The sequence below is a fragment of the Pygoscelis adeliae genome, unplaced genomic scaffold, assembly GCF_000699105.1.
Source record: "Pygoscelis adeliae isolate BGI_AS28 unplaced genomic scaffold, ASM69910v1 Scaffold105, whole genome shotgun sequence".
NCBI classification, from domain to species: Eukaryota; Metazoa; Chordata; class Aves; order Sphenisciformes; family Spheniscidae; genus Pygoscelis; species Pygoscelis adeliae.
This window is the reverse complement of record NW_008824807.1, coordinates 598540-624981: the sequence shown is the minus strand read 5'-3', so window position 1 is coordinate 624981 and position 26442 is coordinate 598540. Positions and strand designations below refer to the sequence as shown.

Below are 26442 nucleotides of genomic sequence, written 5' to 3'. Positions count from 1 at the left end.
CTGGGGCTGTCTGGGCGACCGAAGCGCAGGTGTCCCAGTGCCGTGGGACAGAGTTGGGATACTCGTGGTTGTCGTATGCCCAGCACTCATCCCGGCGCTGAAACCCTTCTGCTCCTCTGGGTGGTCCTTGAAACGCTGGGTCCTGCTGTGCTGTGGGAATTACCTTAGTACCTGTCTGTGGCAACGCAGCTTACGCTTTGGTCCTCAGTGGCTGTCCTGCTGGTAGCCATAAAGATCGCTCTTGTGTGCGCTCGAAATAACTACTACTGCTACTAAGAATACATTTGTACGTAACAAGAGCTGTATCCTGCTAAAGGAGATAGCAGAGCGTAAGAATGGGAACAAGCAGAGCGAATGCACAATGTTCCCAGTGTTCAGCTAGCCTTTGGTCATTTCCAGCTCAGTCTTCCCTGACTGTATGTAGTTGTCTTTATTTACTAATTTCAGGGTCCAGTTTTCTCCTCATCCTATGGAAACTTTTAGCATTGGAAATGCATCCTTTCGCAAATTGCTTTACGGCTCAATAACCTGTTATCTGAAGAACAGCTTCCTTTTGTTGGTTTGAACCAAGCCCCTGCAAACTTAATTTTATGTCTCCCAAATTCTTGATTTTTTTTTTTCCTAGCAATGAAGTGTTGTGTTTACATATCAAATAAGTTATTATAATAGGTATATGAGAGAGGGAATCAAAATAGATTAATATGTGGCGTTCAGTACTTAATTGGAAATATGAGTATTTAAAAGTACGTTCAAAACTTTTGGAGATAAGAAATGTTACAGATCTATTACAAAGCTGTGTATTGTTTTCCCCAGAAAAACTTGGAAGTCATTGGCAGTTGCATGCAGCCATTCTGTGTTTTCATTCAAATGCCTGTCTTTAAGTCCAATCTTTCATGATTATACTGTAAAAAGACAAGTTTTCTTTTTTCCTTACAGCTTGACCTGTAGAGGAAAATACTTTATCAAAATTATTTTTTTAACTCCTTTAGGGAAGTAGAGAACTTCATCAGCGGAAACAGCTGCATTAACAAACAGATCTATCATTTACATCTAATGACACAAAACTGCAAAGGGGGGATAGACCTCTTGGATACAGTTAATGTTTGCTAGTTAGAAGTACAAAATTGAGATAGGTTTCTTACTGAGCAGTCAAAACTTTCTTGCTCTAAAATGTGTGCAAATGTCTGTAAGAGGAGGTTCATATGTACAGCAAGGTGAACTGTAGTCAATGGTAATACTTGCTTTCTTGTACTTCATTAAACTGAAGGACCAATTTAATTTGGTTTCTGAGCAATTAAGAGTGTAGTTTCACATACACATCAAACTGCTGTTACCCAGCACTGCTGCCAAAAGAAACAACCCACCAAAAAAAAAAAAGTTACTATTTATCTGGGTAAGTTCCTTAGCTTGATTCACTCCGTGTGGCCTTACAAACAGTTATGCTGGCGCTAATAAGTGGTGGGAGGTAAGTGGACTGGCTGGTTTACACTGGTAAAGCTCTGCTTCTGCTAAAAATTTATGTGAAAGTGCAGCTTTATTTTCCAAGACTGCTTAGTCCATATCCTGTTATGCTGCAGTTGCCAGCAAACTAATAGCTGTCAAACACTTACAGTATCCCTTGTCTTAAAGTTCTCGAAGCACTTTAGAAATACAATCCTCTCAGTTTCACACCTAAAGAAATGGGAGCACAAGCTGATTTCCACACACACCCCCCCCACCCCCAGGTGGTAGACTCTAGGTGTCCTGATTTATGGTTTAAGTGTCCTGTTAACTTAACCTTGATTTCTCTGAGGGGTGTTACATTTGTTTATCCCTGCTATCGGTGGTGTAACCATAAAGTGAATATTGAAATACCAGATGAAATTATGGTAAAATACATAGGTGCAAAACAACTATTTTCTCTTGAATTCCAGGCCTTTGGGACTTATTAAAAGGAGTAACTCGTGTATGGACACTTTCTTCGCTCATTGGTATTTGTGTGACACAAGATCAATACCAACTGTTTTATCTGGATTACTCTGCCAATGGTGAACTGGTCGTTACTCCTAATTTTGACTGAATTTGAACAAGTAATATAGATTACTAAGCCTCTAAGATATTTAGCCTTGTTGTCCTATGCTTTGGGATGAGTTTATGGGAGAGGTTTCACTTTTCTGGAGGTGGTGATTTTCTCAAGTGTTATTAGCATATATCCTCGCAATTGGGTAACCAACACGTGTGTGTTTTGAAGCAGGTCTCTTGGAAAGAAAAGGAACATCCGTAGCAAAACTAAATTCTAGTAAAATGGTCTAAATATAGTTACTCCCTTTTCTTTGGAAAAAGTGTTTTTGCAAAGTATTACAATGTGGTCTTAAATATGGCATGTTTTGAAAATGATTTTGAAAGTGACCGAAATTAAATTACATTTTAATTGCTCCCATGACGTACTTTTTGCCGAATCTAGATTTCTTAATACTTTGAGCAAAACTTCACTGTTTATTATTAAAATTCACTTACATGTCTGATGATCTTTTCCTTATTCAGTGAGCACTGAATAATTGTATGCTACCAGACTGCAGGAAAAAGCTTTAATATAACTACCAAATTACATTTATTTCAGGTTTCAAACCTATCACAGGGCAAAGAAAGCTTGTGGGTGCAGTTATAGCACCTAAGATTTAGATAGTTCCATTAGCGAAATTATGTTATTTCTTAAGTGTTCTCCAAGGAGACATGGGATTAAGTGGGTGTCCCTTGTGTTTCTTTTCGCAGTCCTTATTTATGTGTTACTTCAAGCTTTCAGGTTTTATTCATATATGGGTTGCATGTGAATTTAATTCATATAATTTGCATGTGTATTAGAGGGTTCTTTTTCCTATTAACTTCTTGTCATATTCTTCTTCAATCACTGAATCGTTAATTGGCTTATGACAGCGCAAATATTGTAGAAGTGACACCTCGATGAAGGAGTGAGTTTTATGTAGACTGTGTAAAACTAGACACCTGTTTAATGTCTGAGAAACTTATTTACATACTGCTTCTTCAAGAGACAAAAGATGCTTGCAGACATCTGAATCCTCAAAAATAATCCTTCAGAAAAGTAGGAATGCAAATTTTTAACACTTTGAGAAACAGAAATAAGAAAATTAGAACATTTTGGTATTGCTACTGTTAGACATTGCATTTTAGTACAGGAACAGTGTGAGTGGAGCTTTACCGTTCTTCTAGTTGCCTGTGAAGAAAAGACAGTGCTAAAATATGCAATTTTTTTATCTTGCGCTATCTTAGTAACTGATCTTCCTCTGGAGCAGTAGAGGCTGCAAAAGTTTTATTTCATGATACCCTAGAGGCAAATGCTCTGTAACTTCTGCAGTGTTTCACCTTAGTTGCTCTATCCTTTGCCATACCAATTACAGTAGTTACAGTACTAACTAGTGCACAGCACAAACACAGAGATTTGAGTTCTCTGCAGACAGAGGGTTCTTCCCCTGATGAGTCAGCGCCTTCAAAATGCAAACGTTATTTATTTGTTTTTGGCAGAAAGTTCTGTTTCCCTTACCAAATGTCACAGCCATGCTCTCAGTGAATTTGATGCTTGAGTTGTTAAACAATTTTACAGTAAAAAAAGTTTGATTAAATTTTCTTTGTTTTCTTTTTCCCCCGCTCTCATCTTCCCTTACGTAAAATAAATAAAAAAATTACTTACTTGATGAAGACTGGTTCAAGGAGACTCAAGCTAAGAGACTGTGACAGCCGTAGAAAACTGAATCCTTAAACAGGTTTAAGTGGCAGATGGTACAAGAAATCATAAAGTTGCATGCAATGAGCTAGGCAAGTGTTTACTTCTTGTGTATGTGACTGCTAAAGAACGGATGAAATCATGGCAATTATATACTCTCATTGGTGTACTTTGTACTTCTCACTTCCATCTGTTTGTGGAGCTTGATGTCAGAATTGTTGAACAGCTAGAGTATTTGGTCCATATCCTAGCCAACTGGATAGTAGAGTTGGCACCTTCAGCCATAAAAGTGTTGATGGAGAGAACGTGGGTGATGAATGGAGACAGCATCCAGCAGAGAGGGAAGGCAAAGAAGCAGTGATGGGGTAGCACACACAGCAGCTGGCATCTGCTCTTGAAAGCTTTGTCCACTGCACTGAGTTCCTCTTTACTCTGTCCACATCCTTTGCAATTCAGGACGGTTTGGTCTTCAGGCACCTAAAACATTTTTTTGTTAACGCACTTTTAGAAGCCCAACACAGTTTGTAATTTGGGTTGAGTAAAGACTGCCTGAAGAAGTTGCTTAGCGTGCTTTTAATAACTGTGAAGGCAGTGCTGCATGTGAACATTTCGCTGCCAGCAGTGCTACGTTGTGAACTTTTTCACTGCTGTACGTATAACAGGATGTTTTGTTTTGTTAGCAGGATAGCAGTTTTGGGTTGTGACAAACGCCAGCACTACAGGAACCACAGTTTCACAGTGAAGAGCCGCTGCTTTCACAAGTTCTGAAACTACCAGCCAGTCTTCCTTGAATTTTGGTGTGTGTGAGTCCTTGGTGGAGGTTGCATATATACATGTTTTCATGAAGAGAAGTGAGAAGCCAGAAGGTTATAGACAAATGAGGCCTAAGACTTTTCCTGCCAGTAACTATACTGGCAGCAGCCAGCAGATGCTACAGGAAATACGAGAGAGCCTCAGGAATTTACCTAAACCATCAGATGCTGCTAAAGCTGATCACAGCATGGGCAAAATGCTATCTGAAGATCCTAGACAAGGCCGAAATCCCCCCAAATTTGTAACATATCATAAAGTTTTGCAGGAGATAAGAAACTCACTTCTGCCTTTTGCAAACGAAACAACCTCAGCCGTCAAAGGAACATCAGAAGTTAATCGACAAATGCTGCAAGACTTGCAAGCTGCTGGCTTTGATGAGGTGAAATATTTTATTTTCAAGATTTGATGTTCTGCCAACTATAAACAATTAGTAGGTGTCAGAGGGCTTGTTGATCACAGAATGTTTGAAGAGCATATGATAAGCAAAATAGCTTCTTCAAAATCTGGTAGGTTCCTAATTAGGACGTAGTGAAATTCGTAATAATGGGGGATGAAGAAGAGGAATAGAAGGATTTAGAGAGGCTTGGCTTTGGGTTTTTTTTCTTTTTTTAAGCATCTTGTGCAGTTTGTTCTTATGTGGTAGGGGTAGGTTGTTTTAATTATATCATTTTAGACAGAGAGAACTGGACTCTCTAGAACATGGATTTTGCCTCTGATACGAATGGAAATTTGGATTGTGCTCAATTAAAATATGTTGATAAAATATGGCCATTCTAAATTGAAAGGCAGTACCAAATATTTCAGAAATGAATTTTAATGAGCTTTTTACATCTATGGCTTATAGAAATTCAGACTTTGTGGGGAAGGAAATTTGGCTATCCTTACTTTATGCACTTTGTCAGATACAGATAAAATAACACAGTACATGACAAAACCAGTTGCAAAATGTGTTCTCTGCAGTATACGCTCAAGACAAAAATGTCAAGTCTCTTGAAAATCTTGGACGGGAGTAATTATTCTACTGTTATTTTCATTATAAGAACAGGGAACTAAATAATTGTTCAATTTATTTTTTAAATTATTGACTAAACTTATTTCAATTAATTCATTTTAATAAGTGAAAGGAGTCTGAAAAGTGGTTTCCAGGAATAAAAAATTAATACACTTATAGCTCCTGTGTTTTTACTGGGATTTGCACATCAAAGTAAATTACACTTGTTTCAATGCCTTCTCTGTAAACCTGAGTACAAAAGCAGGTTTAAAAAAAAAAAGCTAGCAAACCACTCATCTTTCCAAAGGAAAAAGGCACAGTATCACAACAGGGATTGCCTTTACAGGAGTGCGCTGCTTGTAGTAGCGACCAGCTCACAGGTTCTGCTGGCTGTGTTGCTTCGGTATTTACAGAGATCTACCTCTACTAAGCGTGAGCTTCTCCAAAACTATCAACTAGCTTTTCCTCAACAATGTCGCAGTGTAGAGGTGCTGATAGTGGTTTTTCATGTTCCTTTCACTTGCTCAGATACACAGTCCAGGCTGTATTTTCAGTAAGAATGGAAGGATTTTATAATGATAAATGATTTTGTAATAATTTGCTCCTGCTCTGTGGTTTGTTGCTGAGGTTGGTTTTTTTCATAGAATCATAGAATAGTTTGGGTTGGAAGGGACCTCTAAAGGTCATCTAGTCCAACCCCCCTGCCCTGGGCAGGGACATCGTCAACTAGATCAGCTTGCTCAGAGCCCCGGCCAACCTGACCCTGAATGTCTCCAGGGATGGGGCATCCACCACCTCTCGGGGCAACCTGTGCCAGTGTTTCACCACCCCCAGCACAAAAAATTTCTTCCTTATATCTAGCCAATCTTTCTTGTAAGCCCCCTTTAAGTACTGAGAGGCTGCAATAAGGTCTCCCCGAAGCCTTCTCTTCTCCAGGCTGAACAACCCCAACTCTCTCAGCCTTTCTTCAGAGGAGAGCTGTTCCATCCCCCTCATCATTTTCGTGGCCCTCCTCTGGACCCGCTCCAACAGGTCCGTGTCTTTCTTATGCTGAGGGCTCCAGAGCTGGACGCAGGACTCCAGGGGGGGTCTCCCCAGAGCAGAGCAGAGGGGCAGAATCACCTCCCTCGACCTGCTGGCCACGCTGCTTTGGATGCAGCCCAGGATACGATTGGCCTTCTGGGCTGCGAGCGCACATTGCTGGCTCATGTCCAGCTTTTCATCCACCAGTACCCCCAAGTCCTTCTCGGCAGGGGTGCTCTCAATCCCTTCATCCCCCAGCCTGTATTGATACTGGTGGGGGAAATAGGAAAAAATTAGTTTTGTTGTGTGATTGTTTTTTTTTTTAAAGTAGATCGGTTCTCAGATCCATTTTTACAGATTGAACCTGCAGTCATTTTTGCAAACTGAAGAATGGTATGTGGCTGGATAATAAACTAGAAAGGTATTTTAAGTTGGTGTTTTTGTTGGATCCTTTGTATCTTGAACCCTTTTGCTCCTACCCTTTGTTCTTGGATACAACTGAGAATTCCCAGGACACTTGTGGTTATGTGGACCTTTTTTCAGGCACAGTGCCATCGTAAGCCGTTTCTGCCATGTGTTAACCCACAGTTGTGTTGCCACAATAGTCCATACGGCGTTGGCCTGTGAACACCACCGGGAACAGATACAGCTGAAGTGGGAGAGCATTTTTCTTGGTGGGGCTACTTGAGACAGCAAGTAGGAATGAAATGAGAATATATTTTGAGCTGGGATTGTTTTACGGACTGGATCGTAGCTGGGGTGTGTTGGCCAGCTGTAAGCGGCTGATTTTTACCTTTTTTTTTACTTTTTTTTTTTTTTTTAATATATTGAAGGTCACAAATTTTCTGGTTATTCCCCCCATCCCTCAAGTAGTAGGTAGTATTCAGGGTTAAAGCTGAACAGATAGATAGATATCTATCAGTATCCGGTGTGTGTATATATAGTGTGTGTGTATATAGATAGTAAGATATATATGTATAGTAATTATGGGAGAATGCAGTTCATTGTGTTTGGTTTTTTTTAAAAGAAGACACCCTAAATAGCTTACAGGAAATCTCTCTTCCTTATTAGATTCAAGTGCAGTCCTTGTACCTTCAGTGTAAGGTGAAGACTCCTCAAGACATTGAATAGTTCATGTCACATAGGTGACCAAGGTTTTTGTTTTTCAGCTAGAGGGGGGAGAGAACCTGTTCAAACATAACGTGAACTGAAATGATTGCTTCAATATGCCAAAGCATGGCCATAACAAATCACTAAAGACAGTGTGCTTAATTATAGGGAGTTATACTGTGGATTTGTTTCAGACTTGCTGAGTCAGCTGCACAAATCCTGTGCAATATAACTGGGAGAGCAGTGCCTGACTTTTAACCCTCTCTGATATTCTGCCACTGTTGCTTGACCTTGATCTCCTTCAAGTCAGTGGAAAAACCACTGATCCATAATACATTTTCCATTGACAGAGTTGGGATTGGCCATCAGATCAAAACTTGTGTTTGGTCTCTAAGAACACAGAGCCTAAATCTGCCGCAAACGTAATAGAATTTCTGCCAATAATGTTGTCTTCATCAGGAAGAATTCTTAGGGAGAAACTAGTGGATATTTGTTGACAAAAAGTTGTGCTGAGTTGAAGGAAAATGAGCAAAAACCAAAGTTCTGAGTTTCGCATTAGGGTATCTTTCATAGAATAACTTAGGTTGGAAGGGACCTCTGGTCATCATGTAATTAGCTGTTACCTGGGTAGCACGTATCAGTGCATATAAGCAAACTGTTTGTATGAATAGCAAAGTGACATGATTTACATCAAACTGCAGTGCTTCAACAAGTTAACTTTTTTCCCTGAAGATCCAGACTGTATTAGTGTTTTGGAGGATCTGTTGTGGAGAAGACACTTTAAAATTAGTTTTAAATCAATTGAGAGAAATCAGTTATGTACTTTGGTAAAATTACTGGAGGATATCTGGCTAAATAACCATGATTTTTGGTATTTTTGCCATTTTCTTGTAATTTATTTTTTATATATAATTTTCTCTTTAGGATATGGTTATACAAGCTCTTAGACAAACTAACAACCGTAGTATAGAAGCTGCTATCGAATTTATAAGCAAAATGAGCTACCAGGATCCTCGTCGGGAACAGATGGTTGCAGCAGCAGCAAGACCTGTAAATGCAGGTATGAAACCACCAGGTAGGTGTATCCATGGTAACTCAGTAACTTACTGAGTATATTCTTATAGGTGAAAAATATAAAATAGCAAATTCCTCCTTCATGTGCTCACAATGAAACAGAGGAAATGTTGAGATAGGGTTTTCTGCTTTTAAAAATAGCATGTAAAGCATATAATGTAATTCTTCTGAAAGATAGGTGTATTTGACATGAATTTCTTAAACATTTCTTTTAATAACTGCGTGGTTTTAGTATTGCATGTAAGTATTTTATACAAGGAATGGCATTCAGGTCTCATTTTAGTAATTTTTGTCCCTTATTGGTGGGATGCCCATATTTTGTTCTCAGTGTCAAGTGCCATTTAGAAGTCAGTGGTGAGCACTGAGTTCTTATTTTAATTTTTGTCTCTCTTTTCACACATTCTCCCACACAGCAGCACTACATATGTGTACTTCTGTGTATAAATATTATTTGTGTGTGTGTGTATTTATATATCATATGGCTACAATATTTGTATTTTAGGATGTCCTGTCAAGATCCCTGTCTCCACTTAATTCTCTGCTTGGTTCCGGATTTTGTTTGTATGGTTTTTAAGGCAGACTTCATGTTTTTTATAGAAGTTAGGGGACGGACTATAGCTTTAGTAGCAACAGATTCAGAATTTTGCTGTTTGCTTTTATTGCTCTCTTAACACATGTAAGCACATTTTAATAAATCTTGATGTTTTTCTTTTTTTACCAGGTTTTAGTAGCATACACCTAAACAAATGGTAACTTTCAAATGCAGCAGAAATACTGAACTTCTATTTGACTGAAGTTGAGTGTTGAGCTGCTGGCTCTGTGAAGTTAAATTTTTAATCAACCATATAGGTATGAGGAAAAATTAGTAGTCAAGAGTAGCAAAGTACAGCATTATTATCATTTAGTCTGTGAAGCAGGCTTAGTCAGTGCTTGTATGAAGCTGCTAGGTAAACACCACCATTTAGCCATGATTTTCGTTGTTACTTGCAAAGATACAGTAATTAACACATTCTTTACTGAGGAAGCAGTGACTTTCAGCAGTTACAGTACTGTATGTGTTTACAAGTACTGCAGTAGTAACATTGTAAAAAGCACAATAAGACTGTATGCACTATCAGTTCCTTGCATATTATTTTGTTTATATGATGCAAAATAACATCTGTAAAGTAAATATATTGTAGAGTTTGGCTCTGTAAGTTTTACTTTCATACAGTTTTAATTCTTGCCTCTATACAACGCTTTTACCCATAAAGACATAACTTTTAAAATTGAAGTACTTAATCAAATTTCGCATGCAAGGAATATAACAATTTTGGATGAACTGTACGCATACAAGGGTGTAAGTGGGCTGTTTGATTTTACAGCATTCAGTTAAATTTTAGTTTAAGAACACTTTATTATGGAATAGCAACATGACTAAACCTATTTTTCCGTGCTATTGCTTTTTTGTGTTTGCACTGAACATCTCTTCTGAGAGTTGCTTGTATGCATGATTAAAAATACATAGTATGCCTAATAATTTTGCATATTACCATTTTTTTCAGTTAAAAATTGAGTGCATCTGTAACTGAAGCAAAATGCATCTTCAGAAAAGTGGTTTCTAAAAACTCTGATACTATAGTTTCATTGCATTTTTTTTGCTCTTATACTATGTACTGAGCATCTTACCATAGCATGCTGTGTATTACTAGATAGAGATACATTTTTTTAATGTGAAGTACAGTAGATTATGCTATGTCGGAGAATTCCCATCCTATTTCTGTAGTAATTAATGCAGAAGAATAAAATACTCAAAGCAGTAAATAATTTCTAATAATATAAATGCTGTGTCTTCTTCTTGTAAAAGCAGGGACTGTACAGCAATCAGTTAACCGCAAGCAGAGCTGGAAGGGTTCTAAGGAGTCCTTGGTTCCTCAGAGGCATGGGCCTTCCCTGGGAGACGGTGTAGTTTATCGCTCAGAAAGTCCCAGCTCTCAGCCTGATGTAGGAAGGCCTTTATCTGGATCTGGCATTGCAGCATTTGCTCAGGCTCATCCTGGCAACGGGCAAAGAGTGAATCCCCCACCTCTACCACAGATAAGGAGTGTCACTCCTCCTCCTCCACCTCCTCGAGGACAGACACCCCCTCCAAGGGGAACTACTCCTCCACCTCCTTCCTGGGAACCAAACTCTCAAACAAAGCGTTACTCTGGAAACATGGAATATGTGATCTCTCGTATTTCTCCAGTGCCACCAGGAACATGGCAGGATGGTTATCCACCTCCACCTATGAATCCTCCACCCATAAATTCTTCCACGCAGGGTCAGAGGGGCATGAGTGCTGTCCCCATTGGCAGGCAACCAATAATCATGCAGAGTTCTGCCAACAGCAAATTTAGTTTTCCCTCAGGAAGAGCTGGAATGCAAAATGGCAGTTGTCAGGCAGAATTCATAGTTCACCAGAACGTGGTGTCTGGGAACTCAGTGAGTCGCCAGCCACCCCCATACTCCATGAATCCAACTAACAGGCAAAGTCCCACAGCACTACAGATGCAGGCAGGAGGATCTGTTCCTCCTTCAGCATACACCAATGGGAATCTTCCTCAGGCAATGATGGTGCCAAATAGAAATAGTCACAACATGGAACTTTATAATACAAATGTAGCTGGAATACCTGCGTCCTGGTCACAGCCTTCCCCTGTGCAACCACAGTCATCGCCTGGCAATGGGCATGACATGCCTACATGGCAACCCAATGTTCCTGTGCGGTCAAATTCTTTCAACAACCATCATGGAAGTAGGCAGAGTCACTCTAGCAGCTCTCAGCCTTCAGCTACGACAGTAACAGCTATAACGCCAGCTCCCATTCAGCAACCCGTAAAAAGCATGCGTGTGTTAAAACCAGAGCTACAGACTGCATTAGCGCCCACTCACCCTTCCTGGATGCCACAACCAGTGCAAACCGTTCAGACCATTCCCTTCTCTGAGAGTCCGTCTACAAATATGGCCGTTATGTCTCCTGTTGCAGAGGTTCCAAATTACCAGGGTCCCCCACCACCTTACCCAAAACACTTATTACACCAGAATCCCTCCATCAATCTGTATGAGACGGGACCCAAGCTCAACAAGGAGGAACCACCTATTTTATCCAAGGAGGATGAGAATGAAAAGAATTATGAATGTGTTGATTCAACAGATAAAGAAAAGAAACAAATTACAACATCGCCTGTTCCTGTTAGAAAAAACAAGAAAGATGAAGAAAGAAGAGAGTCTCGCATTCAAAGCTATTCCCCTCAGGCCTTTAAATTCTTCATGGAGCAGCACGTGGAGAATATACTCAAGTCACATCAGCAGCGTTTGCATCGGAAAAAACAACTAGAGAATGAAATGATGCGGGTAAACTTTCTTCTTTCTAAATCTATGACTAGAGAACTGTTCCCATATTAATTTTAGGAAATATGTCTTAATTGTAGAATGTTTTAGTAGTACAGAAAAATAGAACATTGTAGTATATCGTGGTATTGAAGTCTATTTTTAGTTTTTGTGTCTGAGATGGGGCAAATTCTTCATTGCTTTGTCTACATACTTCATTGTTGTCTTAGAAATTAATTATTTTAAGTAAGATCTTTGCATGTCTAAATGTAGCTCATCTAGCTCATGTATGATAAGGCAGCACAAGCAAAATCATTGTTGCGTGAACTGAGATTTAACTACATGGCTCATAGCTTTTTGTTATGGGTTCTATTTAATCCTGATTTTTGAGTGAGTTATGCAATATTTTAATGATTTTTTAAAAATACTTTTATTTTTTTAAATAAACACTGCAGGTACAAGTAGCAAAGCAGGGACAAGCGGTAGGCTGGTTAGTGCATTTATATAGTCACCCAAACAGTGATACCTTTTACGTTCTACAGTTTGTTTCCAGTAGCGATAGGGTTTTTTAAGTTCAAATCCAAAAGATCAGTATTTAAAAGTTACATTTTTAGAATCAAAGAGACATGGTAGCTTTTGCCTAAGTATTTTATAACCCAGGCTGTAAGGGTATCTGTTTAAACAAGGGGTAATTGAATGGGATAATAAAAAACAGATGTCAACAAAAACATATAAAATCAACTTCTTTGTGCCTACATGAAGTCAGTGGTCTATTTCTGGGATTTCAGTGTTCTAGTAAACCAAATCAAAAGGGTAAAAACTGGAGCTGATTGTATACATACATCATTTCAAAAGAGAAAATAGTGAGAAGTAGTGAAATTAAGATTTGCGGAAATGGAAATTCGAGATATATTACTTATATATATATTTTCTTAACAATTGTAGTTGAAAATCTGATATAAGTGCTATGTCCCTTTTAATTTATTCTATGAAAGAATGTATTTGACTTACGCCACTTTCTTGAAGTGCTGTTTTTTAAATCCATGTTTTCTTACTCTCTGACAATTCTTACTGTAAGCTGTAGTGTTTTATAAGTGTTTGCTTAATCACAAATATGTAAATGTTAGCAAGATTTCTTCCTGGAACTTTTTCTAGATCTTTATTCTTAGCCTTTTTCTCTTTCCTTTTCACTTCCACTAACAGCTGATTTAAACTGTTAAGGTGTGGGAAGCTTTCCTGAACTCTGTAGCCTCCATCCCTGTGTAGACAAGTAAGATTTTGGAGCAACAGTATTTATTAAGAATAGCATGATCCCTTTGTAGAGGGCTTTGCATGCAATCCTGCATCAAAATTAAGCATGAATTTATTTTGACTATTTTTGAGTACTTAAATGTAAGATTATCATTAATGTTGATTTGCAAACTTCACTTTCCCTTCTTACTGTGTTGTGTTCCCTAGTAAGCATAAGTATTACTTATGTGAAAGCACTGATATAACTTTTTTGATATTTTTCTTGTGCATTTAAAGCACCCTAGTAAACCTCTTTTCTTATATGAAATGGCATTTATAATATTTATACTAGATTTAAAGCTGGGATGTTTATTTACAGGCTGAAGGGTGGAAAACGGGGTATTATGCTGCAGCAGACCTCTCCTTTTTCATCAGGGTATAGGAGAGGAATCTCACAATAGTGAAATGTATTTTGGGTCTTTATGAGAAGGAGAAAGGGAAACTAGCTCACTACTTATTTTCAGGAAGTTTAAGAGGATTAAACAAGTATTGAATCCCTTCTTTTCTCTGCTTTGGTAGGAATTTTGAAAGCAAAAAAAATACCAGAATGCATCCCTGGAGAAATACCTACCTTCAGAGGATGCTGATTTCTAGCATAGGTGACATAGTTCTATGCTATCAGGTTTCCTAGGGAATAGAGTGGAGCTGTCTCAAAAACATTTAATTCAGGTGTGTGAATTTGCCCGAGAACTCTGGTAGATGTCTTTGCCGCAAAGAGAAACTTAAGTCATGATTTAAGGCACAGCAAGATGAGAAGGGAGCAAAATGAGAGTGAATTGTGTGATATCATACAGCAATTCAGGAAGCTCTCGTGTCTGGCATTGGCTAGAACTCATCAGAGATGTATGTGCATGAGCGTTTGTGCAGCTGTCAAAGTTGGTTAATTTTTGGTAAATGCTGTAGCTGAGGACAGTTCTAGGGAAAATACAGCAATGCAGAGAGTGATCAGTTTGTGATGAACGTTTGTTTTAGTGGATGGCATAGGAAAAAGTGAAGATGGGTTGGGGGAAGAGATGACAAATTGGGGTACTTGAGCTATTTTTTTACAACAAAATTGTTAGGATGCAACAGCTAGAGAGCAGGTTCTAGAATGTAAAGCTACAAGGTTTTCAGAGACTCTGTTTGTATGTCTTGCAGTGATTAATTACTGTATTGGGTCTCACTCCTTCTAGGGTTTTGTTGCCATCTAGATCATATTCTTTGCCAGGTTTCTAACTGATCAGTGGGGTTCAGTTTGTGTGCAAGTGGGGCTGTACTGAAACAGACTTGATGGTTCAGATGGGACTTGGGAAGGTGACCCACCGTTGTCTGAACTTTAACAGGGTCGAGTCTTCAAATGTCGTCTTGATGATTTGTAAGTCTTCAAAAATCCCTCTTTCTGCATTGACATGTGCCTTAAGCATGTTCATTCACAGAAAACTTGAGATGTTTCTGTCCTGGAAGACAGTGCCTGGCTATTCCTGCAGTAATGTGTTGAGAAAGACAAGTGCTTGATTTGGAGTAGGGAGTTGAACCTATTTCCCACATCCAGTCTTGAAACTACTGCTACCCAGTCCTAACTACTGCCTGTCTGATGTCGTCAAAAAATTTTGTCTCAAATTTGAGACAGCCTTCCCCATTTAAATCTTACTGAATTGATATTCCTTGTGAAGTTTGTTTGGGTAGACAAACATTTTGTATGCATTTTCCTAATTGCATCTCCTTTGGATCCATTTTTGTTTTGATGCCTGTAAGAAATCTTCTGTATTCTAACAGCATTTTCTTTAATAGGTGACATACAGTATCCTGAAAGCATTTTTAAGATACTGAGTGATATCTAGTTGATCTTTTATCTTGCCTTTTTTCTCAGTCACATCTATTATGTTTTGTTGCAAGTTATGTTGTAAGTTAGCCAAAGTACAAGTCATCTATTAACATGCAGCTTATACAGGCCTAGGCTAGTGGTTACCTAGTCCTGATGATGGTCCTGAGTACTGTTATGCAGACAGTATCTTAAACATTTGAAACATTAAGGAGATGGAAGCAGCAAGATTTGGTATCAAGAATTGGTAAGATGTGACAATAAGAAATTGAAAACTTCTGGAATGGTGCTTGAGTAACAGTTGTGATATTTGCAGGGATTCAATTTGGCCATGTTCAGTTTTATGATCAGAATGTCCAGGAAAAAATAAGGAAATATTCTGTAGGTTGAACTTGGAAATCATTGCTGTGGGATGGTGATTTCAAGCTAGGTAGGCAGATAAAATAATTGAGATGCTATGAAAAAGGGAACAAGAAGATTTTGAAAATGCTGACAGAGAACAAAAGAAGGAATGAACATAAAGCTATGTGGGGGTAGTGTCGCAGAGAAAAGAATACAAAAAATTGAGGAAAGATTCTGCTCACGTTAAAACCAGAAAGAAGGGGTATTCTGATTCCAGGGCCTGAAATCTGCCAAGAAAGATGGCACTGGAATTGAGTGGCACTTTAAAGACATTGAAGCCAGCAAAAATACACTAGGAGGAACCCAGGTTGGAATACGACGAGAATGCTTAGTGTGGTTCTTGTAGATAAGATCACTCATCTTGTAGGTGATGAGTTCCGTGTGGCCTGTGAGTGTTTCAGCTGTCAGAATGTTAGTGGTGTTGGCCAGAACACCAGGGATGTTCGCTCAAGATAGGGATGTGTACGCAGATGGCAGCCAAGAACTGATACCATGGGGAGGAGTGAGCCACTTCAAAGAAATTGCTCTGCTCAACTTGTTGGTACGTAGAGTGGAGAGCAGTAGAGAGAGTGTGACTGAAGTCTTGTTAGAAAGAGGTGGGTTATGTGGTAAGAGGGAAGATCAGGTCCTGGCTTGTGGCAGAGGCATGTGCTTGGTGTGGGCGGACAGTAGGAAACAGTGCCATGTGGATCTGGTTTGTGTAGATACGCAGGGAAGCATGAGAGTGGGAGAGTCGCATACTCCCTCCTGCAACCGAAATTCCACCGACATGGTCAGAAGTCCAGTGACTTCCGCTGTAGTTAGTCTAGAGAGTGGAAGCCTTTCCCACTGCAGCTCCTTAGTTAGCCCTCAGCGGCTTACTGCTCCTAGGCATGTCTTGGCTTCCTTTAGCTCTGCAAAGAGAATCAGGGAGGCAGTTGATGCACACTGTTACTCAGATAACTATTGTTTGCAGTGGTTTTTATCAGTAGTTTGTAAATTACCCTTTCTCTCCTTGAGAACATACTTCCTTCTCAAGAACCTCCTGGTGCATGGCACCTCATGCATTTTGCTGTTGAAAGTGATCACGTTTTGTTTTGTATCACTCCTGTATGTTTTCATAGAAACCTAATGTGTAAATTAAAAAAAAAGGGAAACAAAAACCCTTGAAGTATTATTTCCCATGCTGTATACAAGTATTTGGTTTGCTTTGCCTAAGCCTTGTAATTATAAGAAGATCACCAAGAATTAGGAGTACTGTTCACTCTTCAGATTTAATTCTGTTTGCTGCACAGGTTGGATTGTCACCAGAAGCCCGAGATCAAATGAGGAAAATGTTGTGCCAGAAAGAGTCTAATTACATTCGGCTAAGAAGAGCTAAAATGGACAAGTCGATGTTTGTAAAAATTAAAACCCTGGGAGTTGGTGCATTTGGAGAAGTTTGCCTAGCAAGAAAAGTGGATACTAATGCTTTATATGCAACAAAAACTCTGAGGAAAAAAGATGTATTGCTTAGAAATCAAGTTGCTCATGTTAAAGCTGAGCGGGATATCCTTGCAGAAGCTGATAATGAATGGGTGGTTCGCCTGTACTATTCATTCCAAGATAAGGACAATTTGTACTTTGTAATGGACTACATTCCAGGAGGTGATATGATGAGTCTCCTAATTAGAATGGGTGTCTTTCCAGAAAATCTGGCACGGTTCTACACAGCAGAACTGACCTGCGCAGTTGAAAGTGTTCATAAAATGGGCTTCATCCACAGAGATATTAAACCTGATAATATCTTGATAGACCGTGATGGTCATATTAAATTGACTGACTTCGGGCTCTGTACAGGTTTTCGATGGACCCACGATTCAAAATACTACCAGAGTGGTAAGAGAAATAGAAGAGGTTTCTTTGTTATTTTGTTGACGTGTCATTCTTTGCAAGGAACTAAATAATAAATGGGTAGAAAGATGATTGTGCTGTTTCCTTTCTGAATAATAACGCACCTAAGAATATGTCTGCACACCACTCAAATTATAGAAAGCAACGTTTAGTTAGGGAGAGTTTGTAAGTGTGAGCATTGATTTCTTAAGGGAGAAGGAATGAGCTATGCTGCTTAAGTTTGTGCCATCAGTGGCTTCTGAAATTTGGAGAGAGAAAAATCACTGTGGTAGCAAGATAATTACATAGACAACAGCCCTAACTCTGTTTTGAAGATAGGACTGATGTTTGTTTTAAATTTAATTGTTCTTGAAAACCTTGCCCCAAGTTCTGAGTGTCTCATGTACTTCATTTTAGTGTAACCTATTGATTTCTGAGAAAGGCTTAAGTAGGCTTTTAAAAATCCTACTTGATTACTTAAAACAACAGCTAAAAAAAAGTTAGAGCAAAAAAATTTTCACAGTTCTGAGTGATAAAATGCAGATTTTGTAATAACCTATTTTTAAAAATAAGAACATACCTTCAAAAGCAACTTTTAAATTACTTTTGACTTGTTTTTATCAAAATGTCATGTATCTTAGGCCAGACTGTTACACAGTTTCTGTAGAGAAGTTGAAGATTTAAAATCTGATTCTGTCTTTTGATGGTTTAAATGTTGGGTTTTTTCTGTTTACATGAGAGCAAGAACAATATACACCCTGTACCCCCACTGTGGTTATGTTAAGGAAAAACTGAGAAAAGATCAAACTTGATACTTTCTCATAATTATGTCAAAAATTAACTTAACAAACCAATGTCCTCAAAAGTTGGTATTTTATATCATAAGCAAAAAGTCAAAATCCTGATGTTGATGACCTATCTCTCAAATTGAGTGTTGAAATTGAAACAGATTCTGTCTTATAACAAGAAATGTTAACAGATAAAGTTTCGTAGTAGTTAAGAACTAAAGTAATCTTCCTCGATCTTGGCATCCTTCTCACTCAATTGTAGGTGATCATGCACGTCAAGACAGTATGGATTTCAGCAACGAATGGGGTGATCCAGCAAACTGCAGGTGTGGAGATCGGCTGAAGCCACTTGAACGTAGGGCTGCACGTCAGCATCAGCGCTGTCTGGCCCATTCCCTTGTTGGCACACCCAATTATATTGCGCCGGAAGTGTTGTTACGAACAGGTAAATGCATTTTTGTACTGTAATCTCACTGCAAAGTAACTGATACTCAGGTAGCTTGCTTCACCTTTCTTACACTGCCACTTTTCCCAAGTATATAATACTTTGACAAAAAATAAATAGTTAATATGGGAATCTTAAACAAGTACTGAATAGAATTCTCTTGTGAACCCTTTTTATTCTTAGAAATACAAGATTAAAATTATACTGAGGCTCTGACTACCTTGGTTTGACTTCATTTCAGGTTACACACAGTTGTGTGACTGGTGGAGCGTTGGAGTAATTCTCTTTGAAATGTTAGTGGGGCAGCCTCCATTCCTGGCACAAACACCACTGGAAACACAAATGAAGGTAACTTTAAAAGTCCGGTATTAACAGTCTGAAAAAGCAGGCTTGGAATTTACATAGTCTTTCTAATTTGTAATGGAATCAAAAGTGGTTTTCAGAGTGCTGCTCTATCCAAGCATGTTGTAAACTGACAAGATTTTAAGCTTTGCAGTACTGTGGCAGTCCCTTAGTTTGCAAAGGGACTTCAAGGATCATGTTCACCTCTTTCATCTGGTCAGACAGTAAACATGCCAACTAAAAAACACATTTCAGATCGCAGCCATTCCCTTTCACTTCTTGCACCTGTTCTGTTGTTATTTCTGCTTTGTTTTCTTCTCCTCTTCCAGCATCTGGGTGCTCTTTTCCCACCACTTGGCTTCCACGCCCACTCACCTGCAGAGGATTTCCTTTGGTGATGTATCTGCGGGTGCTCAGCATGCAAAGGTGGAGGAGCAGCAGATGACCATGGCTGCTCAGGGTTACTGGCAGCTCAGAGCCGTTGGTCCCTCCCCTCCTGAGCCCCAGCTGTTTCAGAGAAACCACCAGGGCAGTCTCCTGCAGGTGCCGTTTTTGCAAAACTGCATTCAGTTTGCAAGATATTAGTTGGCTCAAATGTAGTGCAGTATTGATTTTTTTTTTTTAACTTTAAATCTGTTGATCTTCCCAGTGCATCAAATAAATCAAAGTTCGTTTGCCTCACCTTCTTTTTAAGATTGTAAGCCATGGGCCTAATCTCAGGTTCCAAGTGCTGGATTTTATGGTATCTTTGTTGGTTTATAGCAGGGGTATTCTGTGCCAGACTCTAGTTTAGATCTGGAATGTGAATAAACTTTACCTGGATTTTGCCAGATTTCCAGACAAAATATTCCTTGTGTTTCTGAAAGAGCAGCTTCACGTTTTCCCTTCTCTAGTATGAAACACACGTATTGAATGATTGCTTTGTGGCTGTTTGGTTTTTTGTTTTGTTTTCTTGTTTTAATTTTCACTGTGTTTTTTCCTTTTTATGAAATTGTAAATATAAATAACACCTCTTTTTGCTTTACAGGTTATCAACTGGCAAACTGCACTTCATATTCCACCTCAAGCTAAATTGACTCCAGAGGCCTCCGACCTTATTATTAAACTCTGCCGAGGGCCAGAAGATCGTTTAGGCAAAAACGGTGCGGATGAAATAAAAGCTCATCCATTCTTTAAAACAATTGATTTTTCAAGCGATCTACGGCGGCAGTCTGCTTTCTACATTCCCAAAATTGCTCATCCTACGGACACGTCAAACTTTGATCCAGTTGATCCAGATAAATTGTGGAGTGATGATGACAAGGAAGGGAACAGAAACGATACACTTAACGGGTGGTACAAAAATGGAAAACATCCTGAACATGCTTTTTATGAGTTCACCTTCCGAAGGTTTTTTGATGACAATGGCTATCCATACAACAATCCAAAGCCCATTGAATATGAGTATGGTACTTCCCAAAACTCAGAACAGCAGTCAGATGATGATGATGATGATGATGATGAACAGGCAGGTAGAGGAGTTCAAAATCGTGACCTGGTTTATGTTTAGTAGAGGAATAAAGATTAAAAACTAAATAAACTTACTTTGCAGCTGCAATTTTTGAAAAGTCTGTTCTCTTAAGAGAATTGAGAGAAGATTGCTAGGGTAAATACATGCACACTTTTTTTTTTTTTAACACTAAGAAAATTGTGTCTTTTCTTTTCCTCTTTTTACATTTTGTTTCCTCCAGAATACAGGGAAATCCTTCTCAAATATTAATTTATTCCAGCATTGTTGATTGTTAATTTAGAAGAGATTTGATGTTAGGTGAAAAAAAATACCACTTGAATTTTATTATCGGTTCTCTGTACTCTGAGTACTCAAAATAGGAAATAGTGATGATTTTTTTTTCCCTAAGATGATGCTTGCTATCTATTTGTACATATACTGAATAATTTTAGAAAACAAATCTCTGCTTCAGAATTTTTAATGACAGTTTTTCCTTGCATTGACCAAATATAAAACCTTCTTTACACTAATAAAACGCTCTGATACATTTCTAAAGAGAGGAAAAAAAAAAAAGGCTGCTGTACCCTCACTTCTCACTGTATTTAGCCTAATTATTCACAGCGTTGGAAAAACTGAGCCGTCTATCTGGTGAAATGTTTCCAGCTGCTGTGGTAGTGGGCATAGTTCTCAGCTTTGGAACAAGAAAGTGTCAGTCTTGGCTACAGTACGACTGTAAAGTGATAAAGCATTAGAACTAATATTTTATTAAATAGTAATTGAATTTGACATGAGTAATGCTGTAGCGTGTGACTGGTACTCTCAAAGCAGAAGGACTGCTCACTCGGAAACAACTTGATTGTCTCCTGTTGTCGGTTCTCCTATAGTTACGAGAGGAAAAGAGCTTCAGGAAAAACACTTTCTGAAATCTAGTTTAATTTTCTGACTGCAACCAAACTGTAAAGTGTGTACAGTTCTGCTTTAGTTGCAATTTTTAGTTTGAAAAATAAATTTTAGAATAGCTTCTTTATTATGTGCTTGAGACAGTAATGGGAAAAGATTATAAATTATGGCTTTTGGGACTGTTGTTGTGGAGACCAGTTTCACTTGGCTTTAACAGTTTTCCTCCTAGTTAGGCAGGCAGTGAGGAGAAATGTCATGCACCGATCCATCTGAGCCGTCAGTACAGTTTCAGTGGTCTGTCTTTTACAGCCCAGTTCAGAACAGAATTAGGAACTTAGGGCTGTGTCTGCTGCCTCCTGCGTTACTGTTTTCATAGTTTCCCGCTGCAGGTGAGCAGGCGTCCCCTTGGGTCTCATGGTAGGGAGGGTACTGAGCCCGTTGAGGTCACTGAGAGCGGGGCAACCCTCTAAGCAGCTTCCCTGAGACAAGATCAGGAGTTACAGGTGAGAGGCAGAAAGAATTGCGTTTTTTATCTCTCTCTCCTCCTTTCTCCTGAAGCTAACACAGTGGTAAATAAAATGCACTATTTTTAGTAATCTTCGTGTCTTTTAAAACATTTCCTCCTCCTTGGAATTGAATTCCAATGGATAATAATGTGCCTGTAAGCGTTACTGCTTTCTTAAATTATTATTTGTGCCATTGCACTGGCATTGTGACTATCTAAACATCATGAAATTGGTGTTCATAGCTGTTCTTGCAGCAAACACCAGTTACTAGTTTACTTTTTTCACCAAGCTGGTTTAAGAAATTCTTGTGCGCTTCCGGCCATTCGTTCCCTTTCTGTGCTCCAGTTCAGTGTCTCTCTGTGTGCCAGTGCAACTGTCTATAGTACTGTGCTAAATACTGGATCAGTGGAAAAAAACTGCTTGGTGTTTAGCGTTTGGAGATCTATTTCTTGTAAGTACGTTCGGGTGATCCAGTTTCCAGCGTGGTCCAAAAAGTGGTTTATATTGGCATAACTGAGGAAGGAGTGAACTGCAGTAAAGAGGGTTGGCAGCGTGGAAACTTCTTAAACGGACTTTGTCACGGGAGAAAACGTTTGTGGAAGTTCACCCCTCTACTGTGAAGTGCTTATCATGGTTAGAAGATGGTTATGAAAAATTGTTTCCTTTTCTCAAGCAGGTGGTTAGTTACTTTCTATGATGAAAATGGGTTTGTAGCTTGATAAAACAATTCATGTTCTGTCTTCCTGTTCCACAGCTGTTGAAATGGAATAGTTTTAAAGATTCATTTCATTTAGCTTAAATATTATAAAATGGCTGCCGTGTATAACTACTCCATTTTATATATTATGTAAAAAAGATTGTTTTCCATGTAAATAAACCTTTAAAGATTATCCTCCTTCATAGTAAGTATCCCAGTAAAACTGGTCTACTTGTCTTGGAGTAAAGTATAATATATTACTGGTTAAAGGTGATTTAATCAAGCCTGCCTTACCATTTGTGAAGTGTGCAGAGAAAATAATGTCAATTCTTCATTAAATTGACTGTTAAAATTGCCTTTTTATCTGAGTATGTTTCTCCTCTGCCTGCATTGTATTATGTTATATTCCTGTTTAATGCTATAACTGGTCATTAACCAATGTGTTTAAAAAAAAAAAGAGGGGGGGGGAAGTCTGTAAAGGCACCATGGTTCTATACAAGCAAAAACAATTGCTTTTATGAAAGGAAATTATTGAGTCTTTTAAGGACATGTGCAAGTACTGAAATACTAAATATTATTTTACCATTTTAAACAAATATAGGAAGAGCTCACATCTTTAGAATTTGGTAGATGCTTCTAGCATTTTCTGTTATCTTGTGTTAGAAGTTGTAATGTACCTTGTTTGAATTTTGCCACCTGTATGCTGCAGTATTATATATTTCCTTGCAAAAATGCAATGTGTTACAGGCCAAGTTCTCTGAGAAAGTTAGTTATAAGTAAATGTTGTCACAACTCTCCAACATGCTATGCCTTACCCATGTTTTGAAACGTCACGTTTCATACATAGATTCAGAGTCTGTTGAGATTCTTCATAGCTGCTGCTTAAAACATGGGTATTTCACTGGTGCCCCATGATGGGGATTGGTTTGTACAGGCAGTTGAGAAGAGAGGCTCCTAACCAGCAGCTGTGGAATTCTGCAGTAAGTTTTAGTTCAGGTTACTTTCACTTTGTAAAGCATGAAAATAAATTTCTCTTTTATGAGCCCTTGTATGCATAGTAATTGTATTTATAAAATGTTCTATAATCCCATAACGGTACTGTAAATACTATTTGATACTCAGTGGCATTCTATCGTAGGGCAGGCCCTCTTGCTGTATCTTTTCTATCCTCAATTTGTAATAGAATCTATAGAATATATGGCTAGAAAGTCTGTTTGAGACCGACATATCTTCTGCTGTTGCAAAGCTGTGAGTGGGAATGATTTATTTAGACTCCTTTTAATATTATTCAGCTAATAGGCAGTGCAGTGGGTGGGTTCTTAGACGATGCTGCTGTCACCCGAGATACTATTAGGCTTTGGTTTCAGATGTCTTTGGTGTTTCAGATCAGACCTTTAATCTACTTGCTTTAATTCAGCCAAAGCAAAAAGATAATAAATTGGGTCAATGTCATAGTAAAATGTTGGAATGCCTTAAGATGCTCTTGATAAAGGCACTGTTCAAGTTTACTGATTTATATATATATCTATATAGATATATAGATATATTCCATATGTGTATATGTATATATAATGTCTTTTTTGTATTATAAATATCTTTCTGACTGTCGGTTCTTTTGGCTCCTCTAATTAAATACATAGACCACCGCACAATTCCGCTTAAGGAAATTATTCATTTATTACATGCCTACTTAGTAAACTTGAATCTTGCGTTATCTCACGGCCATAGTAAGTTACTCGCTGGGCTTCCGAGTATTGTGTACTTGTCTCTGTCACAACATGGGCATCCCCTTTTGCCAGGTCTCTGCATACCTGTAGTCCAGCTACACGTGTGGTATGTGATCTGTGAGTGCTTACTGGTGTGTTTGGGTTTTATAGGGTTCTGTGGTGGTGGCTTGGACCATAATCTCCGAGTCCCCTGATACTCGTATGAAAAGAAGGCACATCTTTTATGCTGACTTTTCCAGGAGGTACCCTGGAGCGTCCTTCCCCTTTGTGCAGGAGCGCCAGATTTCCTGTTCGTCTGTCTGTGGCCGGTAGTTGAGGAGCTGAGGCTTCCTTGCCCCTGCTGACTGAACTGTTGGTGCAGTGTGCCTATTTGACCTAAGGGATGTGAGTGGATGGTTGCATTGATGCTTATTTAAAAGTTACTTCAGAGTAAGAGAAAGAATTCCAGCACTTGTGAACAGCCTAACTGAATTATCAGCTACTGGTAATCAGTGACATTCCTTCTGAGTTTTAGAAACTGTTTCTCTTTTCTCAGAATCAGTTTCTGTAGTGTAACGCCTGCTGGGGTAATAAAAAATACAATTAATCTTTATAAGAAGTGAAAATCAAATTCTTTTTTTGGCTAACCAAATATGAAATGTAAACATTTATTTTTCTTTCCCTCTTCACACCCCTTTCCCCTGAGTTCCCATTACGCTGCAACAGCTCTACTGATTAACAAAAAAATTGCATATGTTTAATAGTAGAAATGTTATTGTACTTAGCTGTATGTTTCTTAACCTGTTCACAAAAGTATACATTTGATGTTCAAGAGTTGAATTTATTGGTGCTCTTTCTCTTGTCCTCTGCTGCCTTTCATCAAATAATTAAATCTTAGTTATTTATGATACATACATTATGTGTCATGAAGCTATTCCTTCTCTTTGAGATATGACAACATATCACAGCTTTCACGTTTAATTAGGAAGGAAAATTGTCTTTGAGAAAGTCCACTTCTTTAAGTGTACATCTCAAACTGCTGATGCAGAAACCAGTATCTTAATACAGTCTCTGCAATATGTCCTAATTCTTCTACCTCTGGGGGGGCGTGAGGGGGTGGAAGTATAGCACCATTTCTCATTCATTAGCAACGTATAAACGGAAGAAGGGTAATCCCTCCAGCTCTAATCAACCAAGTGATGTGATACAGTAACACCTAAAGTAATGTAGAAATGATAGTTTTAAATTCAGACACTCATTAAAGGGATAGACTAAAGTTGCCAATATAACAACGTTAAATGGGTAAAAATGCAAGAGCAAAAGAGTAAGAATGGATGCGATAAACTTAATTGAAAGACTACATAATGCTGTAGGCCTTCTGAGTTCACCCTAAGGGACTATCATAAACCTGCTGCATTGTGCCCAACCTTTAGATCCTATTTGTTGCTAAGCAGCTGAGTCTATTTAGATGGGCGATAAGTTACTGCTCCATCAGGGACACCGTACTCAAGGACAGTTTCCTGTGGCTTACTGAGCTCAAGATCTGGTTGTCTACAAGCCCTGTGGTACACGACGTGTTTTCTTTCCCAGAACAACACCCTTTATAACAGTTTGAAGAGCTAGAGACCGTCACAAAAGCAATGAATATGTGGGGGGGGGGGGAAAGGATACACGCTTTTCACTAGGCAAAACCCATCTTTGCAAATTACGGAAAGTAAATAGCTGAATGAAGCCCCTCTTCACCGATTGATCCTACTTCTCCTGCTCAGCCTGCTGTCTGCCAGGGTGGGCCTAGTCTGTGCTGGTAGCATTCCTCACCATGCTGCATCTTTCCTCCTTGGAGCTATAAACTTGCTTTTTTTTGGCCTGTCTGTGCTCTCAGGCCTCTTGTGTGCTGCTGTCACGTTACACCTGTGGCAACGCATACCAACTCTCGCCAAAGTCCTATGTTAAATACATTTAAAAATCAAACGCTATTTCACGGCAGCATTTCTAGTATCCCTGAAATTCCTAAGACGGCCACGGTAGCTTTCCATTGCCGTAATTCTTTCAGTGCCTCTCCACCTCTGGGAAGAAATTCAATCCCCTTTGAATAGGGCCGTTCCCCTCAAACGCCGCCGCGGGCTTTCAAACGGTCGCGGCGGG

The 26442-nt window shown here is 38.9% G+C and overlaps 1 protein-coding gene across 1 annotated transcript; it reads left to right on the top strand.

Annotated features, from left to right (window-relative positions):
• The first annotated feature begins 2002 nt into the window (after positions 1–2002).
• Positions 2003–24237, top strand: LATS1 (large tumor suppressor kinase 1). Its single transcript, XM_009324130.1, has 8 exons — positions 2003–2069; positions 4399–4910; positions 8580–8730; positions 10579–12104; positions 16848–17430; positions 18475–18657; positions 18899–19005; positions 20027–24237. The coding sequence occupies exons 2-8, from the start codon at positions 4560–4562 to the stop codon at positions 20546–20548; spliced, it is 3423 nt and encodes a 1140-aa protein (XP_009322405.1). The 5' UTR covers positions 2003–2069; positions 4399–4559; the 3' UTR covers positions 20549–24237.
• The last annotated feature ends 2205 nt before the right edge of the window (positions 24238–26442 follow it).

Bases quoted from the DNA above. Each gene is read 5' to 3' on its own strand.
- LATS1 (XM_009324130.1), top strand. From the start codon at position 4,560: ATGAAGAGAAGTGAGAAGCCAGAAGGTTATAGACAAATGAGGCCTAAG. The intron at 8,731-10,578 runs GTAGGTGTATCC...TTGTAAAAGCAG, and splicing joins TGCAGGTATGAAACCACCAG to GGACTGTACAGCAATCAGTT. The intron at 17,431-18,474 runs GTAAGAGAAATA...ACTCAATTGTAG, and splicing joins TTCAAAATACTACCAGAGTG to GTGATCATGCACGTCAAGAC.